This window comes from Chiroxiphia lanceolata, chromosome 16, assembly GCF_009829145.1.
Source record: "Chiroxiphia lanceolata isolate bChiLan1 chromosome 16, bChiLan1.pri, whole genome shotgun sequence".
In the NCBI taxonomy this organism is placed as follows: domain Eukaryota; kingdom Metazoa; phylum Chordata; class Aves; order Passeriformes; family Pipridae; genus Chiroxiphia; species Chiroxiphia lanceolata.
In genome coordinates this window covers 14,900,069-14,914,519 of record NC_045652.1, presented here as the reverse complement: position 1 = coordinate 14,914,519, position 14,451 = coordinate 14,900,069, and the positions used below count along the sequence as shown (strand labels likewise).

The window sequence follows — 14,451 nt, the reverse complement described above, 5'->3', positions numbered from 1 at the left end:
AAGCACAGGAAGAAGCATTGCAGTATTTAGCATCCAGCAGGGTGTTTGACATCCTGAATGCTGAAATAGGAATAAAACCCAGGCTGCCAGAGCCTGTCTGAGTCCTCCTGCAGCCACCCTTGCCCCAGTATCTGCTCTGTGTTATCTGCTGGGGTCCAGCCTTGCCCCAGTATCTGCTCTGTGTTATCTGCTGGGGTCCAGCCTTGCCCCAGTATCTGCTCTGTGTTATCTGCTGGGTCTCTGTTCCATCACACTCAGCCCTGGCTGTAATTTCCCTCCCTATCTCTGAGCCTTGGGCACATTCCCTGCCCTGGGAGCAGCCCTGGGTGAGCAGGGTGAGCTGTTCTTCCCTCAGCATCTCACTCTGCCCTCCTCAAAACCTTTGTCTGATTTACAATGAAAACCAAAAATTTAACCCTTCTTTTCCTCCTCCCTGCAAACCACCCTCACAGCTGGGCACTTCTGGCTTTTTGAGAGGTTTTACAGCCAAAGTCAGCTCAGGTTTTACCCTTCACTGGCCTTTGTGGAGATTTGCTGCCATCCCAGAGCAGGAGAATTCCAACCAGAGACCTTCAGTGGGTGAGTGACCAACGTGCCTCTGGCAGGTTGAGCTGATGGCTGAGGGCAAACAGCCCTTTCCACAGGATTTCCACAGCCACTGAAATGACTCTGCCAGGGCTTTATACCCAGCCAGGCCTTATCTGGGGAGTATTGCCCGATTTTATCCTCTGCCAGCTGGGGGTTGGGCAAATAAATGACTGACTGTGCTGTGAAAACACACAGTGGCAGGGTGAGCCGTGAGAAATGTGTTGTTTCTGTTGCTAAAATGCCATTAAAAGGCAGAGAAATGTTTTTGCCAAGTTCTCTTCCTATACATTAATAAATTAGGCATGGTTTAATTTGCATTAGAGGAGGTTAAACAGATGGAGCAGAGGACACAGCAGGTTTTAAGCTGGACTGACTCATCCTCCTCTCAACCCAGGCACGACCTAAAATACAGGGATGCTCCTTATCACAGGAGGCCAAAACAACCTTTTCCTTCTTTCCCAGTTTCCTGCCAGACGAAGGCTCAGGAGGACTTTGATCCAATGCAGCCATGGGGGTCAGGATGCCTCCTGGAATTCAGGGCTGGGAAATGACTGCAAAGCTCAAGCCTGGAGTGCTCAGGTGTTTGTCTTTGGAGAGAAAAGGGAAATACAGGCAGGTTCCCTCCAGCACAGCAATACACTGGATCCCATCCACTGCTCCAGGAGGGAAACTCATCCTTGCACTATCCCAGTGTTGCAAACTCTCTGCCCCTCTTTGATTCACTCCCAGCCCTCTCTCCTCTGGTCCCAAATCAACATTAATCTTAATTGTGTCTCAGCTAACAAGGCTCTCAGAGTTTATTAAACGGCCTTTTGTGTTCCTTAATTGAAAATCTCAGAGCAGAGGCCTCAGTGCTGCTCCTGGACGAGCTGCTGTGGGAGACTGAGAGCCTGTGCCAGGGCACAGTGACACCCCTGTGGTGCCACTGCTCTGCTTCCCAGCTGCTGCTCTGGGAGGAGAATGCTGGGAAGTTGGTCTCCAGCATGATGGTTCTCTTGGGAGGACAGTGGGATGAGAAATGTGGGATGTGGGAAGGTCTGGTGTCCACACAGGGGGTCACGTGTGAGGGCTGAATGTCCCTGAAATGCAAGGGCAGGACTGGCAGGGACCATGTGTGGGATGAATCATGGGATCACAGGATGGGTTGGGTTGGGAGGGGCCTTAAACCCCATCCAGTGCCATCCCCTGCCATGGGCAGGGACACTTTCCACCAGCCCAGGTTGCTCCAAGTCTTGAACACTTGCAGGGATGGGGCAGCCACAACTTCTCTGGACAACCTTTTCTTTTGTTCTTCTCATCCTTGGATCTGTCTTAACTCCATCTTAATCCCACTACACCTCTGCTGCCCCTGGGAGTCATCCTGGATCCTTTTGGAGTGGACCTGCCACTTGGGAACTTTGTCACAGTCAGAGAGTCACATCAGGCACCACAAGGATTTCCAAAGAAGGTGGGATCGCTCCATGTCCTGCTTTTCACCAAGGACCAGCCTGACCCCACCTCTTCTCTCATTCCCCCCTGGGTCAGGATTGGGATCAGAGGAAATGGATGTTCCAGCTGCTGCTGCTGCAATGAGTCACATTTAACGAGCCAATTTAGGGAGGCTTTCAACGCTCCGACCGCCACAGAAAGCAGGCAAATGACCTTTCCAGCAAACAGCTCTCCGAGGAATTCGGTGCCATCACAAACGCCTGCCCCCGGCTCTAGTTGGAGGAGCTCTTTTCCCGGCCTTTTCTTTCTGGAAGCAGCTCCACTCCTCGCAGGATCCCTGGATCCCGCTGCCCGTCTCTCCCGGTGCCGCGGCTCTTCTCTCATCCCAAAAAAAGGACTTTGCTCAGGTTTGAGCTGAGCCTTCAAAAGCTCAGCTTGCTCTTTCTCCAAAGCTTTCCCACCCAGGGTTTTCCCCAGCAGCTTGGCAGTGGATTCCTGAGGAAGCAGCCCCGAGCTGACAGCACCTCCGAAGGCATCCCATCAAAACATGTCATCCTTTGACAAAGCCTGACAAATTCCCGGGAAAATCTGTCCTCCCAGCCAGCCATTCCCAGAAAGCAGCAGACAGAAGTGACACTCCCCAACACTGGTGGTGGTTTGTGGTTTTTTGTTTTTTTTTTTAACACGTTTCAAACCCAGTCACCAAACCCCGGGGATTGAGTGACATTTTTAATACCTCGACAGACAATTCTTCCAATTAAAATCTCCCTATTCGGCTTCTTTTTTTCTTGGCCAAGCCTTTGATTCATGAAAGGGTTGCAAATGGTACCTCTGGGGCTGCCCTGCTGAAAACAAACACCCACATGAAGGTCAAGGAATCCCTGCCCTGGGCCCACCTGAAGGCTGAAAATTGTCTTTGATTATTGTAACTTCTGTTTGAGTCCCCAGTTCTGAATATTCATTGAGATCCACGAAAACCTCTCAATAAAAGGATTTTCAGCTGCTGGAGACCAAAGGGCTTTGCTGAAGTGCTCGTGTGTAGAAGTCAAACAAGCAAGTGCTGGGATACAGGAGCACCTTTGGAAGTGATTCATGATTTATTCCAAGAAAATTGGGGGGGAAAGTCACATGTTCAGTTTGTAAAAGTGGTATTTGCAGAACGCAGAGATTCCAAAGGGCTTCCAGGTGGGGATCTCAGAGGGCTCAGCAGTGGTTAATGTGCCTCACTGGTGATTTCTGGCCCCCTGGGTTTCAGCAGGGTCATCCTGGAATCCTCTGGCATTGGGATCTTTCCCTGGTTGCTCTCCAAGGGAGGCAAAACCCAGGCCTGGCTCTGAGCTGGGGCAGGAGATCCAGAGGCTGATGGATTTATGCTGGAGTAAGAGCAGAGCCAAAGGTGGTGGTTTTGCTCCTTCCCTCATTGAGTGGCAGCCAAATGGAGTCAGAATTCCCAAATCAACACTGTCCATGTCTCAACACAAACCTCCCTGGGAGCAGCAGGATCCCGAGAGCCTCTGCTAAACCCAGCCCTCTGTTCCCTGAGCCTGCTGGTCATCGCTGGGATCCAAATATTTCCTGGGATCTGTGATCCTGGCACAGCTTGGATCCATGCAGCAGCATCCTTAAAAACTGCCAGGCCATATTTCAGTGCCTTTCCCTGCCCATCCCCTCCTGCAGCCAAGGCAGGAGCTGCTCCTTTCCTACCCCAGTGGTTTGTTCCCAGCACAGCTTCTCCAGCTCACTCACCCGAAATGTCTCTGGTTTTCACCTCAACCTGCACTTTTGTTTCCATGTCACATTTATTCCTGCCCATTTTGGTGTTGTTGGAGTGACTCCCTGGTTGCTATGAGATGGATGATGCTCTGGGCTTTCTGTGTTCCCTCTCTCTCTCCCGCTGCCATCTCGTAACACTTAATCCTCTATTATCTCTCCATCTTTCCCTGAAAAGTCACCAAAGGTGAAAGCTTTCTCCACTTGCTCTATCTTGAGCCTTTAAGCTCTGGATCCAGTCTGTGACCTTGAGCCAATTCCATGACCCAAACCATTCCATGATTCCAGGATTCTGTGCTGGCTCCTGGTCGAGGATCCCAGACTGGGAGCCAGGGTGGTGTCACCCTGGCTGGACTCGACGACCTCAGAGATCTCTTCCCACCTTAATGACTCTGGGATTTCAGGGATGCAGACCCCCCTATTCCCACTGCTTGGCTCGCTCTGTGTTTTCCAGCTCAGCCCCACGTTTATATCAAATCAGAAACACCCTGAAATCTCATTTGCCCCACGGAAGATTTTATGGATGGTGGAGAAACCCAAACGGAATTTAGGGACGTGAATTTATTCTGTGGAAATGCCACTTTGCCGCGCTGATTCCTGTCAGTAGCCGGGGAAATGCACGTCAGGAAATGGAATATTTGCCAGCGTGGGATGCGGGGCCGTCAGCCCCGTCTGGCACCCGCCATATGGGGCTGTGTTCGCACGGGGGGCTGCGGGAGGAGGAGGACACGGGCTGAGGTGTTGAGGCTTCACAGAGCTGCAAACGGGACAGCAGAACGGCCTCGTTAATTCTGGGGAGAGCACAATTAATTCCCCCGCCCAGGGGAGCTGCTGTCAGCACGTCAGAGGAGCCAGAGACTGTCCCTGTGCCCTGTTCGAGCAGGAATTGGGTACAGAATTTGGGCTGGGGCAAGCCCGGGCTCTCCTTTACTCAGGGGAATTTAACTGAAAAAAAAAAAAAAAAGGGCGGAAAATATATAAAATCTCCCCAAATTAGGCGAAGCAAAGGTGCTGAGGGGCTGTGCGGGGTGAGCTGGCAGAGAGGACACGCAGCTCTCCCCTTTTCAGGAACTTGCCATGAAAGTTAAAAAACACCCTGGAAAAAGAGGGGGAGTGAGGGGAGAACGAGGCATCCCCAGGATTTGGCAGGAGCAGGAACAGGGAATCACTCCAGGTGTCCCACCTCTCCCTGAACAGGGAATATTCTTCCTGAGAACGCCGGGGGACCTGCGAGTCCCTCCCGGGGGGAGGACGGGGATCCCCAGCCTGTCCTGGCGCATCCTTTGTCGCTCCGCCTGGAGCCCCTTCCCGATACTTTGGGAAATGCCATTCCCAGAGCCAGGGCAGGGTGGAGAAGCAGCAACCAGCGCAGGCCAAAGTCTGCAGCCTTTTAACCACGGATCGCTCCCCGCCTTGGAAGTGGTTTCTGTTTGTTTTAACACTTTCCCCTTCTATCTCCTGCCTTTTATGCGCGGCTTTAAATCCGTGTTAGTGAATAGGTCCTTACTGGAGTCATTAAGTTCCATTCAACTCATCCAAAGGCAATCCATTAGCTTTATTTGTTGCCTGGTTCCCTTATCTGCCCCGATGTTATCTGCCTGTTCCTGTTGTAAAAGGAAAGTTTCCTTATGGAGAGGAAGAAAGCGGTTTGCCCAAGGCAGAGGTGCCTGTTGTTCTTACCCTGACCTTCCCGAAAGCCGGGAGGGCTGAAACCTCGCCAAAACAACCTCCCTACCCCCCCAAAACAAGGCTGCGAGAAGATGGGAATGTGGGATCTGTTGGATACTCTCACTGAAAAAAAAAAGGGAATAAGTGACCAAGGGAGGTGAGCGCAAAAAGCAGAACAGGCTTTTTGGATGTGCCAGGGGAGGTTTAGGTTGGATATTATGGAAATTTCCACACCAAAAGGGTTGTCCAGCCCTGGCACAGCTGCCCAGGGCAGTGGGGGTGTCACCACCCCGGAGAGGTTTAAAAGCCACCTGGGATTTTGGACTTTGGAAGTTGCAGCGGGGAAAACATCCCTGGCTCAGCTTCTCCAGAGGGGGATTTTTAGCAGGAGCTGCTTCTCGTGGTTTTTCCAGCCTAAAACTTCAACCTGCAGGACAGGGAGGTTCGGGGAGCACAGCTCAGTGTGTCCCGAGTCCTCTGTGCTGGCAGAGCTGCCCTGATCATCGCTGGTACATCCCAGTGTCCCATCCAGGGCTTCCTGGGATGGAGAGCTCGTTTTTCTCGCTGCAGCCACTTGAGGAGTCTGGTCCTCCTCCTACTTCAAGTGTTTTTTCCTCCCGTTGCCCATAAATCTCCCTCTGCCCTCAGGGAATGTGGGCAGGTCCTTTGTTTGCTCTTCCATCCATCACCTTTTGGAACAGGGACTGGGGTTGTCCCAGCTCCTCCTTGGGAGAGGCTCTGACAAACTCTGTGAAATGATTTTTTCTTCCCCCCCCCCCCCCCATTGCCAAAGTTTAGACCAGGAATCGCAATTTTTGCAGATTTGAAGTCAGAAAGATGAAGGGATGTTGTCTCAAAATCTGTTTAATCCTCCTGTATCAACCCAAAGAGATTTTTTTGGGGGGTAGATGCTTCTCACCTGCTGTTTTTCGTATTTCCCGTTGGACACAAGGTTCCTGTTCTCCATTTCCACCTCCCCAGGTTCCTCTGCCTCCCGTTCCTGGCCCTGCCCCAAGGCCAGGGGAGGTTATTTTGGCGATTAAACCCATTTATAAATTGGTTTATCCGTGCCTTGTACTGGGGGCTTCGCCTTCCACGGGATCCTGGGCTGAGAGGGACCTCCAGCTCTTATATTCCTCAATCAAATTCCCAAGGGAATTCTGGCAGCTGAGGCTGCTTTGTCCTTTCAGTGTAATTCAGGATTTGGGAAAGAGCTTCTGACAGATCCCTCCTGTTCGATTCAAAGCACCTAATGCAAAACGCCAATTTAGGGAACCGGTTGGAAAAATAAATACAAATTAAGCTTTTTTTTTTTTTTTTCTTTTCATGTAAATTCGAGCACTTAAAGCCCCCACTTTCCTCTCTTAAAAAAAAAAAAAAAGAACTTTAAAAGCTTTTTTTCAAAACTCAGTTTCCAATCTACATATTGATGGGGGGGAAAAAAAAAGGGATTTAAATTCTGTTCTTCTAAGAAAGAGCCTGGCAGGCTGCCTGTGTGGGGATGAGAGATCTCAAATATTTGTGCTTTGGATTGGACTCATTAAACTCCTCTAACCAGAGATGTTTCTCCCGGCCCTTGAAGCTGGAAAAAAACTGCTGATGCCTTCAAAAGGTGGAATTAGGAATGTCTTTGTACATTAAGCTTTTCTAGAGATTTCAATTTTCCTCCCGGGGTTGAGTTTTCTACTTCTTTTTTTTTTTTTTTTTTTTTTTTTAATGCTAGAAATGACTCATTTGAATAATGGAGGCGAGCCAATAACCGTTTTGATTATTTGAAAGGTCGTTCAGCAACCTGAAAGCAGCGTGGCTTTAATGATTTAATGCTGATGGCAGGTGGGTCAGGAGGGGGTTCAGTGTCTCCCGTGGCTTCAATAATCAAAATATCTCTCCCTGTGTGTTACAGAGATCTGGATAAAGGGGTAGAGAGGGTGGATTTTTACTTTCTTCTTAGGAGAAAATAACTTTTCCAGCATCAATGTGGATTAACACAAGCCAAGGAGGGGAAGGAGAAGGTGTTAAATGAGTTTCTCTCCTCCCTGTTGCCAAAGTTTGGCCCAGTAATTGCAAATTTTGTAGCTTTGAAGTCAAAGATATTCTGTTGTGTTGTTTGGGGTTTTTTTTCCCTGGTAATAATTCCAGCTGGGTCAGGTTTTTTTTTTTTCCTGTTTAATTATAGTCAGTGCAGATGGGAGTGAGGCAAAACCGCAGGAAAACTGCTGGATTCTGAGGAATGAGGGCTGGCAGTGCCCAGTCAGCTCCAGCATCTCCAAAGGATCCTCAACAATTCCCTGCACCCACACTGGGAGTTCAGCTGCAAAATCCAGGTGGGAGAGGGATGACTTAGAAGTAGAAAAAGGATTTTGAGCTCTCAAATGTGGTTTTAAAAGCTCTGGAATTTTCCCACGTTCCCTTTCCCGCTGGGAGCAGGAGCAGACCTGGAGGTTCAAGGCTCGGGATCTGTTTCCTTCCCGACTTTCCTTTGCTGCTTAAAAATCCCTGTCTTCAGGAGGATTGGGAGATCTGAAAGATTTGGTATTTATTTGGTAAAAAAAAAGGTGATTGACTGCTCTGTCTCCCTGTGATGGTTGTTCACAGGCCTGCAGGGAGAGGAGCTGGGATCAGTTTAATTCCTGGAATCCTTTGGTGTTAAAGGCACTCAAATTGTCTCCACAGATTATTCCATGTCCAGTCTGGTGTTTTCAGCCAGATGCTGTGAAGAGGCTTATGGGTTAAAAAATGAAACCAAGGCAGGTGCTCAAAGCAATACCTTTATTTCAACTACTTTTTCCAACAGCTGTGGGAAGGAGTTTGCCTGGCAAGGACTCTTCCTGTATCCTTCATACAAACAATTCAGGATGAGAAACTGAGGGAGTGGGAAAGGAGGAATGGGATAAAAAGATGTTTTTTCTCACCTTTACCTTTCCACTGTTCTATCAAAAATTTTTTAGGCAAAAAAAAAGAACCCAAATCTCCTAAAATATCAAATATCACTGATATTTTTTCTCTTTTTTTCTTTTTTTTTTGCAGAAAAGGCCTCTTTTCTTCACAGTTTTTCTCTCCATTTTCCAGAAATGACGGTGCTATGACATGGCAATTTCCAGCCATGGAATTCCAGCTCGGCAAATTCCAACCATCCCACCATTTTCAAATGGGAAACCCACATTCCCAGCCCTGCTGGATGTTCTTATAAGGAATGTTGGTATTAGTACAGAGGGGTAGCTGTGGCTCTTCCAGCTCTGTGCCTCTGGAAAAGCTTTCCCAGGTGGAGAAGCTGCTATTTAATTCTGGAATTGTGCTCTCAGAACGAAATGTTGAGTGAAATGGAACAAAACTGGAATTTAGGGTTGATGTTACTGAGGGCCTACACAGGGTTACGGGGCTGGAGTTGAAGCCTTGTGGGTACTTGTGCAGCTCGTAGCACCTTGGAACAGCCACCTCCACCCTCACTGGGCATGGAAAGACAACCCTTATAGATCTGTAACCCTTCCTGGAAAATTTAAAGATTCCCAATAGCAGGGATAATGACATTCCTTAATTAGCACCCATTAGCACCTCAGATATAATTAAAATTTCTTCTCTAAAGGAGAGCAAAGGAGTTCAATTTTTGCTGCCAGCTTAGCAGGGATATTACTGGGTCTTGTGGGTTTACTGGGGGTCTACACAGGGTTGCAGAGCTGGAGTTGAAGCCTTGTGGGTACTTGTGCAGCTCGTAGCACCTTGGAACAGCCACCTCCACCCTCACTGGGCATGGAAAGACAACCCTTATAGATCTGTAACCCTTCCTGGAAAATTTAAAGATTCCCAATAGCAGGGATAATGACATTCCTTAATTAGCACCCATTAGCACCTCAGATATAATTAAAATTTCTTCTCTAAAGGAGAGCAAAGGAGTTCAATTTTTGCTGCCAGCTTAGCAGGGATATTACTGGGTCTTGTGGGTTTACTGGGGGTCTACACAGGGTTGCAGAGCTGGAGTTGAAGCCTTGTGGGTACTTGTGCAGCTCGTAGCACCTTGGAACAGCCACCTCCACCCTCACTGGGCATGGAAAGACAACCCTTATAAATCTGTAATCCTTCCTGGACTGTGCAAAGATTCCCAAATAGCAGGAAGAATGGCATTCCTTAATGAGCACCCATTAGCACCTCAGATATGGTTAAAATTTCTCCTCTAAAGGAGAGCAAAGGAGTTAAATTTTTGCTGCCAGCTTGATGGGGATGTTACTGGGGGCCTACACAGGGTTGCAAAGCTGGAGTTGAAGCCTTGTGGGTGCTTGTGCAGCTCGTAGCACCTTGGAACAGCCACCTCCACCCTCACTGGGCATGGACAGACAACCCTTACAGATCTGTAACCCTTCCAAGCAGATCTAGATGTGCACTTCTACGAGGGGAGACTCTACTGGATCTACCAAAGCCTCGCGCCCGGAGCCGGCGAGCGGCTACTCCCCGGCCGGTTTGATGAGGTGCCCGTTGAAGATGATGTAGACATCGGACTCCTCGCTGTAAATGGCGTTTTCCCTCTCCCTCTTGAACATCCTGACCCAGACCTCGTCGCCCTCCTGCAGGTCCAGCATGAGGCTCTGGCTCTGCATGATGCTGCGCTCGCTGGGCTGGGCGTACAGGATGGCCGCCTCCCGCTCGTTCCTCATCACGTGCACGTAGGTCTCCTTGTAGTTCCACGTGTGCACGTTGAGGCTGAAGTAGTAGACGCCCGGCACGTAGCAGAAGAACTTCCCCGTGAACATGTTGAAGTGCTGGTAGAGGTTCACGAACTCGGTGTCGAAGGTGACGAGCTGGAAGTAGTCGGAGCTGTGCAGGGGTTTCCTCCGGCCCACCGAGAAGGCGGCGAAGAGCTGCTTGCAGGAGTGGCCCTGAGGGCCGGGCTGCCCTTTCTGGCCCTTCCTGCCGTTCAGGCCGCGTAATCCTCTCTCTCCAGCCTTCCCAGCTGCTCCAGGGAATCCCTTCTCTCCCATCTCGCCCTTCTCCCCTGCGAGCAGAAAGGAAAACCTCGTGAGACCCGAGCGCGCGGAGCCCCAGCTGTGGGAACGCCCTGAGGGAGACAACGAGCAGAGGAGGTGCTGGGGTGCTGCTTTCCCAGCACAAATAGTGGTCAAACATCAGCACTTTCCCATTTTTCAGGAGGATAAAGCCAGGGGGGAAGCTTGGCTGCACCAAGCTTGTGGTGCTGATGTTCCATGGCCTGACCACAGCAGGGACATGAACCCACTGTTCATCCCTCACCCCCTCAGTGCAGAGACGGGGGCAACACAAGTTTTTGGTTCTGCTGAGGCCTGATTTGAGCCTGGGAGAGATGGCTGGGTCTTGTCTGTGCTCACAGGACTCCTGGAGCACCTCCTGCATTTCACACTTCGCTTTTATTTGTCTGCCTTGCTGAGACAAGAAATGCACCGTGGAAAAAGCCTATTTCTTCCCCCCCCCCCCCAGTTTTTAAACCATTTAGTAACTTAGTGAGAACGTTTGAACCCGGGTTTTGGTGTGACCTCTAACATGAACTCCCAGGATTTGGGGTTTTGATGGATTAGAGACTTTTGCACCCCTCGTTTCGGGTGGACACGCTGGAAGAGCTCGTGGAGGAGGGAGGAGCAAGGAAGGCAAAGGCTGCCGTGGGGGTGGTTGGCTGTACCCACCTTTGAGGATGGTGATGTCTATGGTGGGCTGGACTTTGGGCACAGAGTAGGGGCTGCTGCTCATCCTGGTGTGCCTGGAGGAGAGGATGGACACGGGCTGCTCCGAGGGGCCGCAGCAGCGCACGCACGACAGGCGCCTGGGGGGGCCCTTCTCCAACTCGGCTCCGACGTTCCCCACGGACACCAGGAGCAGCAGGAGCACCACCCTCATCTTCAGCAGGGCCAGCTGGACCAGCAAAGGAACAGGAATTATTAACACAGCGATTCCAATCAGAGCCATCTGTCGGTGTTACCTCGAGGTGCTTTTCTTGGGGTTAATTATTAGCCGAGCTTGGAGTGGCACCGGGAGACTCCAGGTGGGAATGGTGGCCCCACGTCCCTGCTGTTTACAAGCAGTGGAAAAGGCAACCCCTGTCCCTCATTACCTAAAATTGCCTGACAAGAGACACCAGGTAAACAAAAGAAGGGAAAAAAAAAAACAAACCCCAAACCAAACAAAAGCTGCTGAGATGAGAAGCTCCAGCTCTGCTGGAGGTGCAGTCGCTGCTTGGCTGCTCTTGGAACGGCCCCTACAGAAGGTTCTGGGTGAAAGACACCCACAAAAAAAGCCACAGAGTGTTGCTCTGTTGGTTTGTTGCACCAGCATCCTGCAAAATTAAAAATGAAAGGCAGAATATGCAACTTTATTTCAATATAGAGCCTAAGCCGGGGGGGTTTTTGAAGAAAAATCCCTGAAGAAAAATGAAACTAAAAGAAACAAAAAGCATTTCTCTCTTTAGACATTTTCCTGCAGCCTCTGGCTGGGAACCTTTTCCCAGTAACCTCTTCCCAAGAAGACTCGTGGTTCTGACCATGCCCCCCCTTGCTCTTCCCAGCAGAATTCCTGTGTGGACTTTTCCTTTTTATTTTCCAGTGTGTGTGGAATGCAAAGCCAAATAGCTGCAAAAAGAAAACCCAAAGCAAGGCGGGATTTGCTCTGCACAACCACCGGGTTTTGAGATGCTCTGTTACATTTTCAGCTGCTGCTGGTGAGCTCTGAAAGCCCTGAGTGAAACACAGGGAGGGGACGTTGGAGACAGGGCAGTGATGGGAATTTTCTCTGGCTCCCAAACCCTAGGAAGGGATTGGAGCTGGAGGCAGGCAGCTGCCTCCTGGTTCCATGTGTAATTAGTGTCATCCCACTGATTGCAGTGGTGCTTCAGCCAGGGCAGATTTTTTTGGATCGATGCCTTTATGGAGCTTCTCCAAGGTCCAATTAGTGAGATGGACTTGTATCGACCTCAGGCTGGGAACAGCTCTCACAGCTCCTCTTCTACCAGCTGGAATTCCTGGAAGAGAGGGGAAAGGTGGGATCTGGATGTCCTGGATTTCAGGAATCACTCCACAAACACACAGGTCCCACCTGCAGAGGGAGGGAGGGCATCCTGCCCTGGGGCTGCTCAAAGGCTTCACTGGGAACAAAATGAGCCAGGTGGGAAAATAGAGAGGAAGAAAACCCGTGTCAGTCTAGGCAAGGATTGTCCCAGCATTCCTGGGAGATGTTTTCTTCTGGTTCTTACCTGCCCCTGTCATTCACACCTTTTATTACTTGGTGTAATGCAGCTCCCTGGAAAGCCCATAAATACTCATTAGCAGCAACATAATAATGAGTTTCCCTCTGCCAGCAGTGCAAGTCCTTTCATCAAATCCCTCAGAACTTGAAATATCTTCCTATTCATGATTGTCCCTCCTTCCAGGAGGGATCAATACTCCTTTTCTATCGGCATTCAGGGCTTGAATTTCATTTTCATTAAGTCCTTTTTTAATTTCCATTCACTCCTTAAGCCATCTTTGGGCTGCCAGCCCAGGAACAGAAAAGTTTAAATGGACAGAAAGTCAGGAATAACCAGCCTGGGCGTGACCAGAGAAGGATGTTGGACTGCAGAGAGGATTCGGGGTTTCTGGGGTCTCCTGTGGAGTGATTTAGGTTTGTGAATATACAGAATGTCTGTGGAAGACCCAGTGTCTTAATCTGTGGGAAAGAAGGCTTGGAGGGGAACTTGTTACCCTCCAAAAGTTCCTGAAAGGAGAGGGGAGCCAGGGAGGGTCGGGCTCTGCTCCCAGGGGACAAGGGACAGGACAAGAGGAAGGTTCAGGTTGGACGTGAGGAGGAATTTCTCCCTGGAAAGGGTGATCTCCATGGAAGGGGCTGCCCAGGGAGGTTTGGAGTCCCCACCCCTGGAGGTGTCCAAGGAAGGGCTGGATGTGGCACTCAGTGCTCTGGGCTGGGGGAAAGGTTGGATTGGATGATCCTGGAGGGCTTTTCCACCCTCAGTGATTCCATGTGCACTCAGAGCCCCCGGCACTCGGGGATAAAAGGGATAAAAGCCCTTTAGCCCCTCCCAGGAGTGTGGGCAAACAATAACCTGGGGTAAAGTCCAGGCTGTTTGATCCCATTATCAGGACATTAAAGCAGAGCTGGTGGTACCTCCATGAAGGAGGAAGAAAGTTCATTATTCACAACAGCAGAAGGGAAAGGATTCATAAACACGAAGAAATCACTCTACATTTTTACAGGCCATTATTTTCCCTGAGGTGAAGGACTTTCCTGATTTTAGAAGTGGCTTGAGGGAGGAAACAGAAAAGCCAGTCTGGGTGAAAACTCAGTGTTCAGGTTGTGCACAGCTCACATGACAGGAATTCAAGCCCCCACTGAAGGATTTGTGGCCACTTGAGTGATTCAGGAAGAGCAATAACTCAAGTTATTGGCTAGAAATAGCATTTGGAAAAAAAAGCAAAACAGAAAAAAGCAAATGATGCAACAATTCAGTGAATTCAGGGCATCCTGGGGCTGACACCTCCACACTACAATTTCCTTCAAAATTTAGGGAAATTCTTACATTGTTGTGGCAGAAACATGGATTTGGTTGTGATATTTTGGGGTCAGGTGAAAACTTAACGATGTAGGTGAGTAAAGAGAGGTTCAGGTTTACAGCCTGGGCACAGAAAACAAGGATAGGAGAAGGAAAACAGGAAAGAGATGGAAAGGAAGGAGTCTGAGAAGACTGCAAGGAAAGAATGATGAATCCTGGAATGGTTTGGGTTGGAAAGGACCTTAAAGCTCACCCAGTTCCACCCCCTGCCACGGGCAGGGACACCTTCCACTAGCCCAGGTTGCTCCAAGCCCCGTCCAACCTGGCCTTGGACACTTCCAGGGATAAATTCAGCAGGATGGGATTGTGTCTGACAGACATCCAGCACAAAAGCAGAGCTCAGGGGGGAGGGAAACCTCAAACCAGAGAAATTATGTGACAGGAAAAGAAACAAGCATGGTAAGAATTTCCCTGTAACCAGAGCATGTCAGGCTGGAGGA

At 49.8% G+C, this 14,451-nt stretch overlaps 1 protein-coding gene across 1 annotated transcript; it reads right to left on the bottom strand.

The window, feature by feature from the left end:
* Window positions 1–9,620: 9,620 nt before the first annotated feature.
* C1QTNF8 (C1q and TNF related 8) lies at window positions 9,621–11,415 on the bottom strand. The gene is made up of 2 exons (XM_032704044.1): window positions 11,100–11,415; window positions 9,621–10,438 (listed from the first exon to the last, which is right to left on the bottom strand). The coding sequence occupies exons 1-2, from the start codon at window positions 11,377–11,379 to the stop codon at window positions 9,891–9,893; spliced, it is 828 nt and encodes a 275-aa protein (XP_032559935.1). The 5' UTR covers window positions 11,380–11,415; the 3' UTR covers window positions 9,621–9,890.
* Window positions 11,416–14,451: the final 3,036 nt, after the last annotated feature.

Bases quoted from the DNA above. Each gene is read 5' to 3' on its own strand.
- C1QTNF8 (XM_032704044.1), bottom strand. From the start codon at position 11,379: ATGGCTCTGATTGGAATCGCTGTGTTAATAATTCCTGTTCCTTTGCTG. The intron at 10,439-11,099 runs GTGGGTACAGCC...TTCTGCTCGCAG, and splicing joins AGACATCACCATCCTCAAAG to GGGAGAAGGGCGAGATGGGA.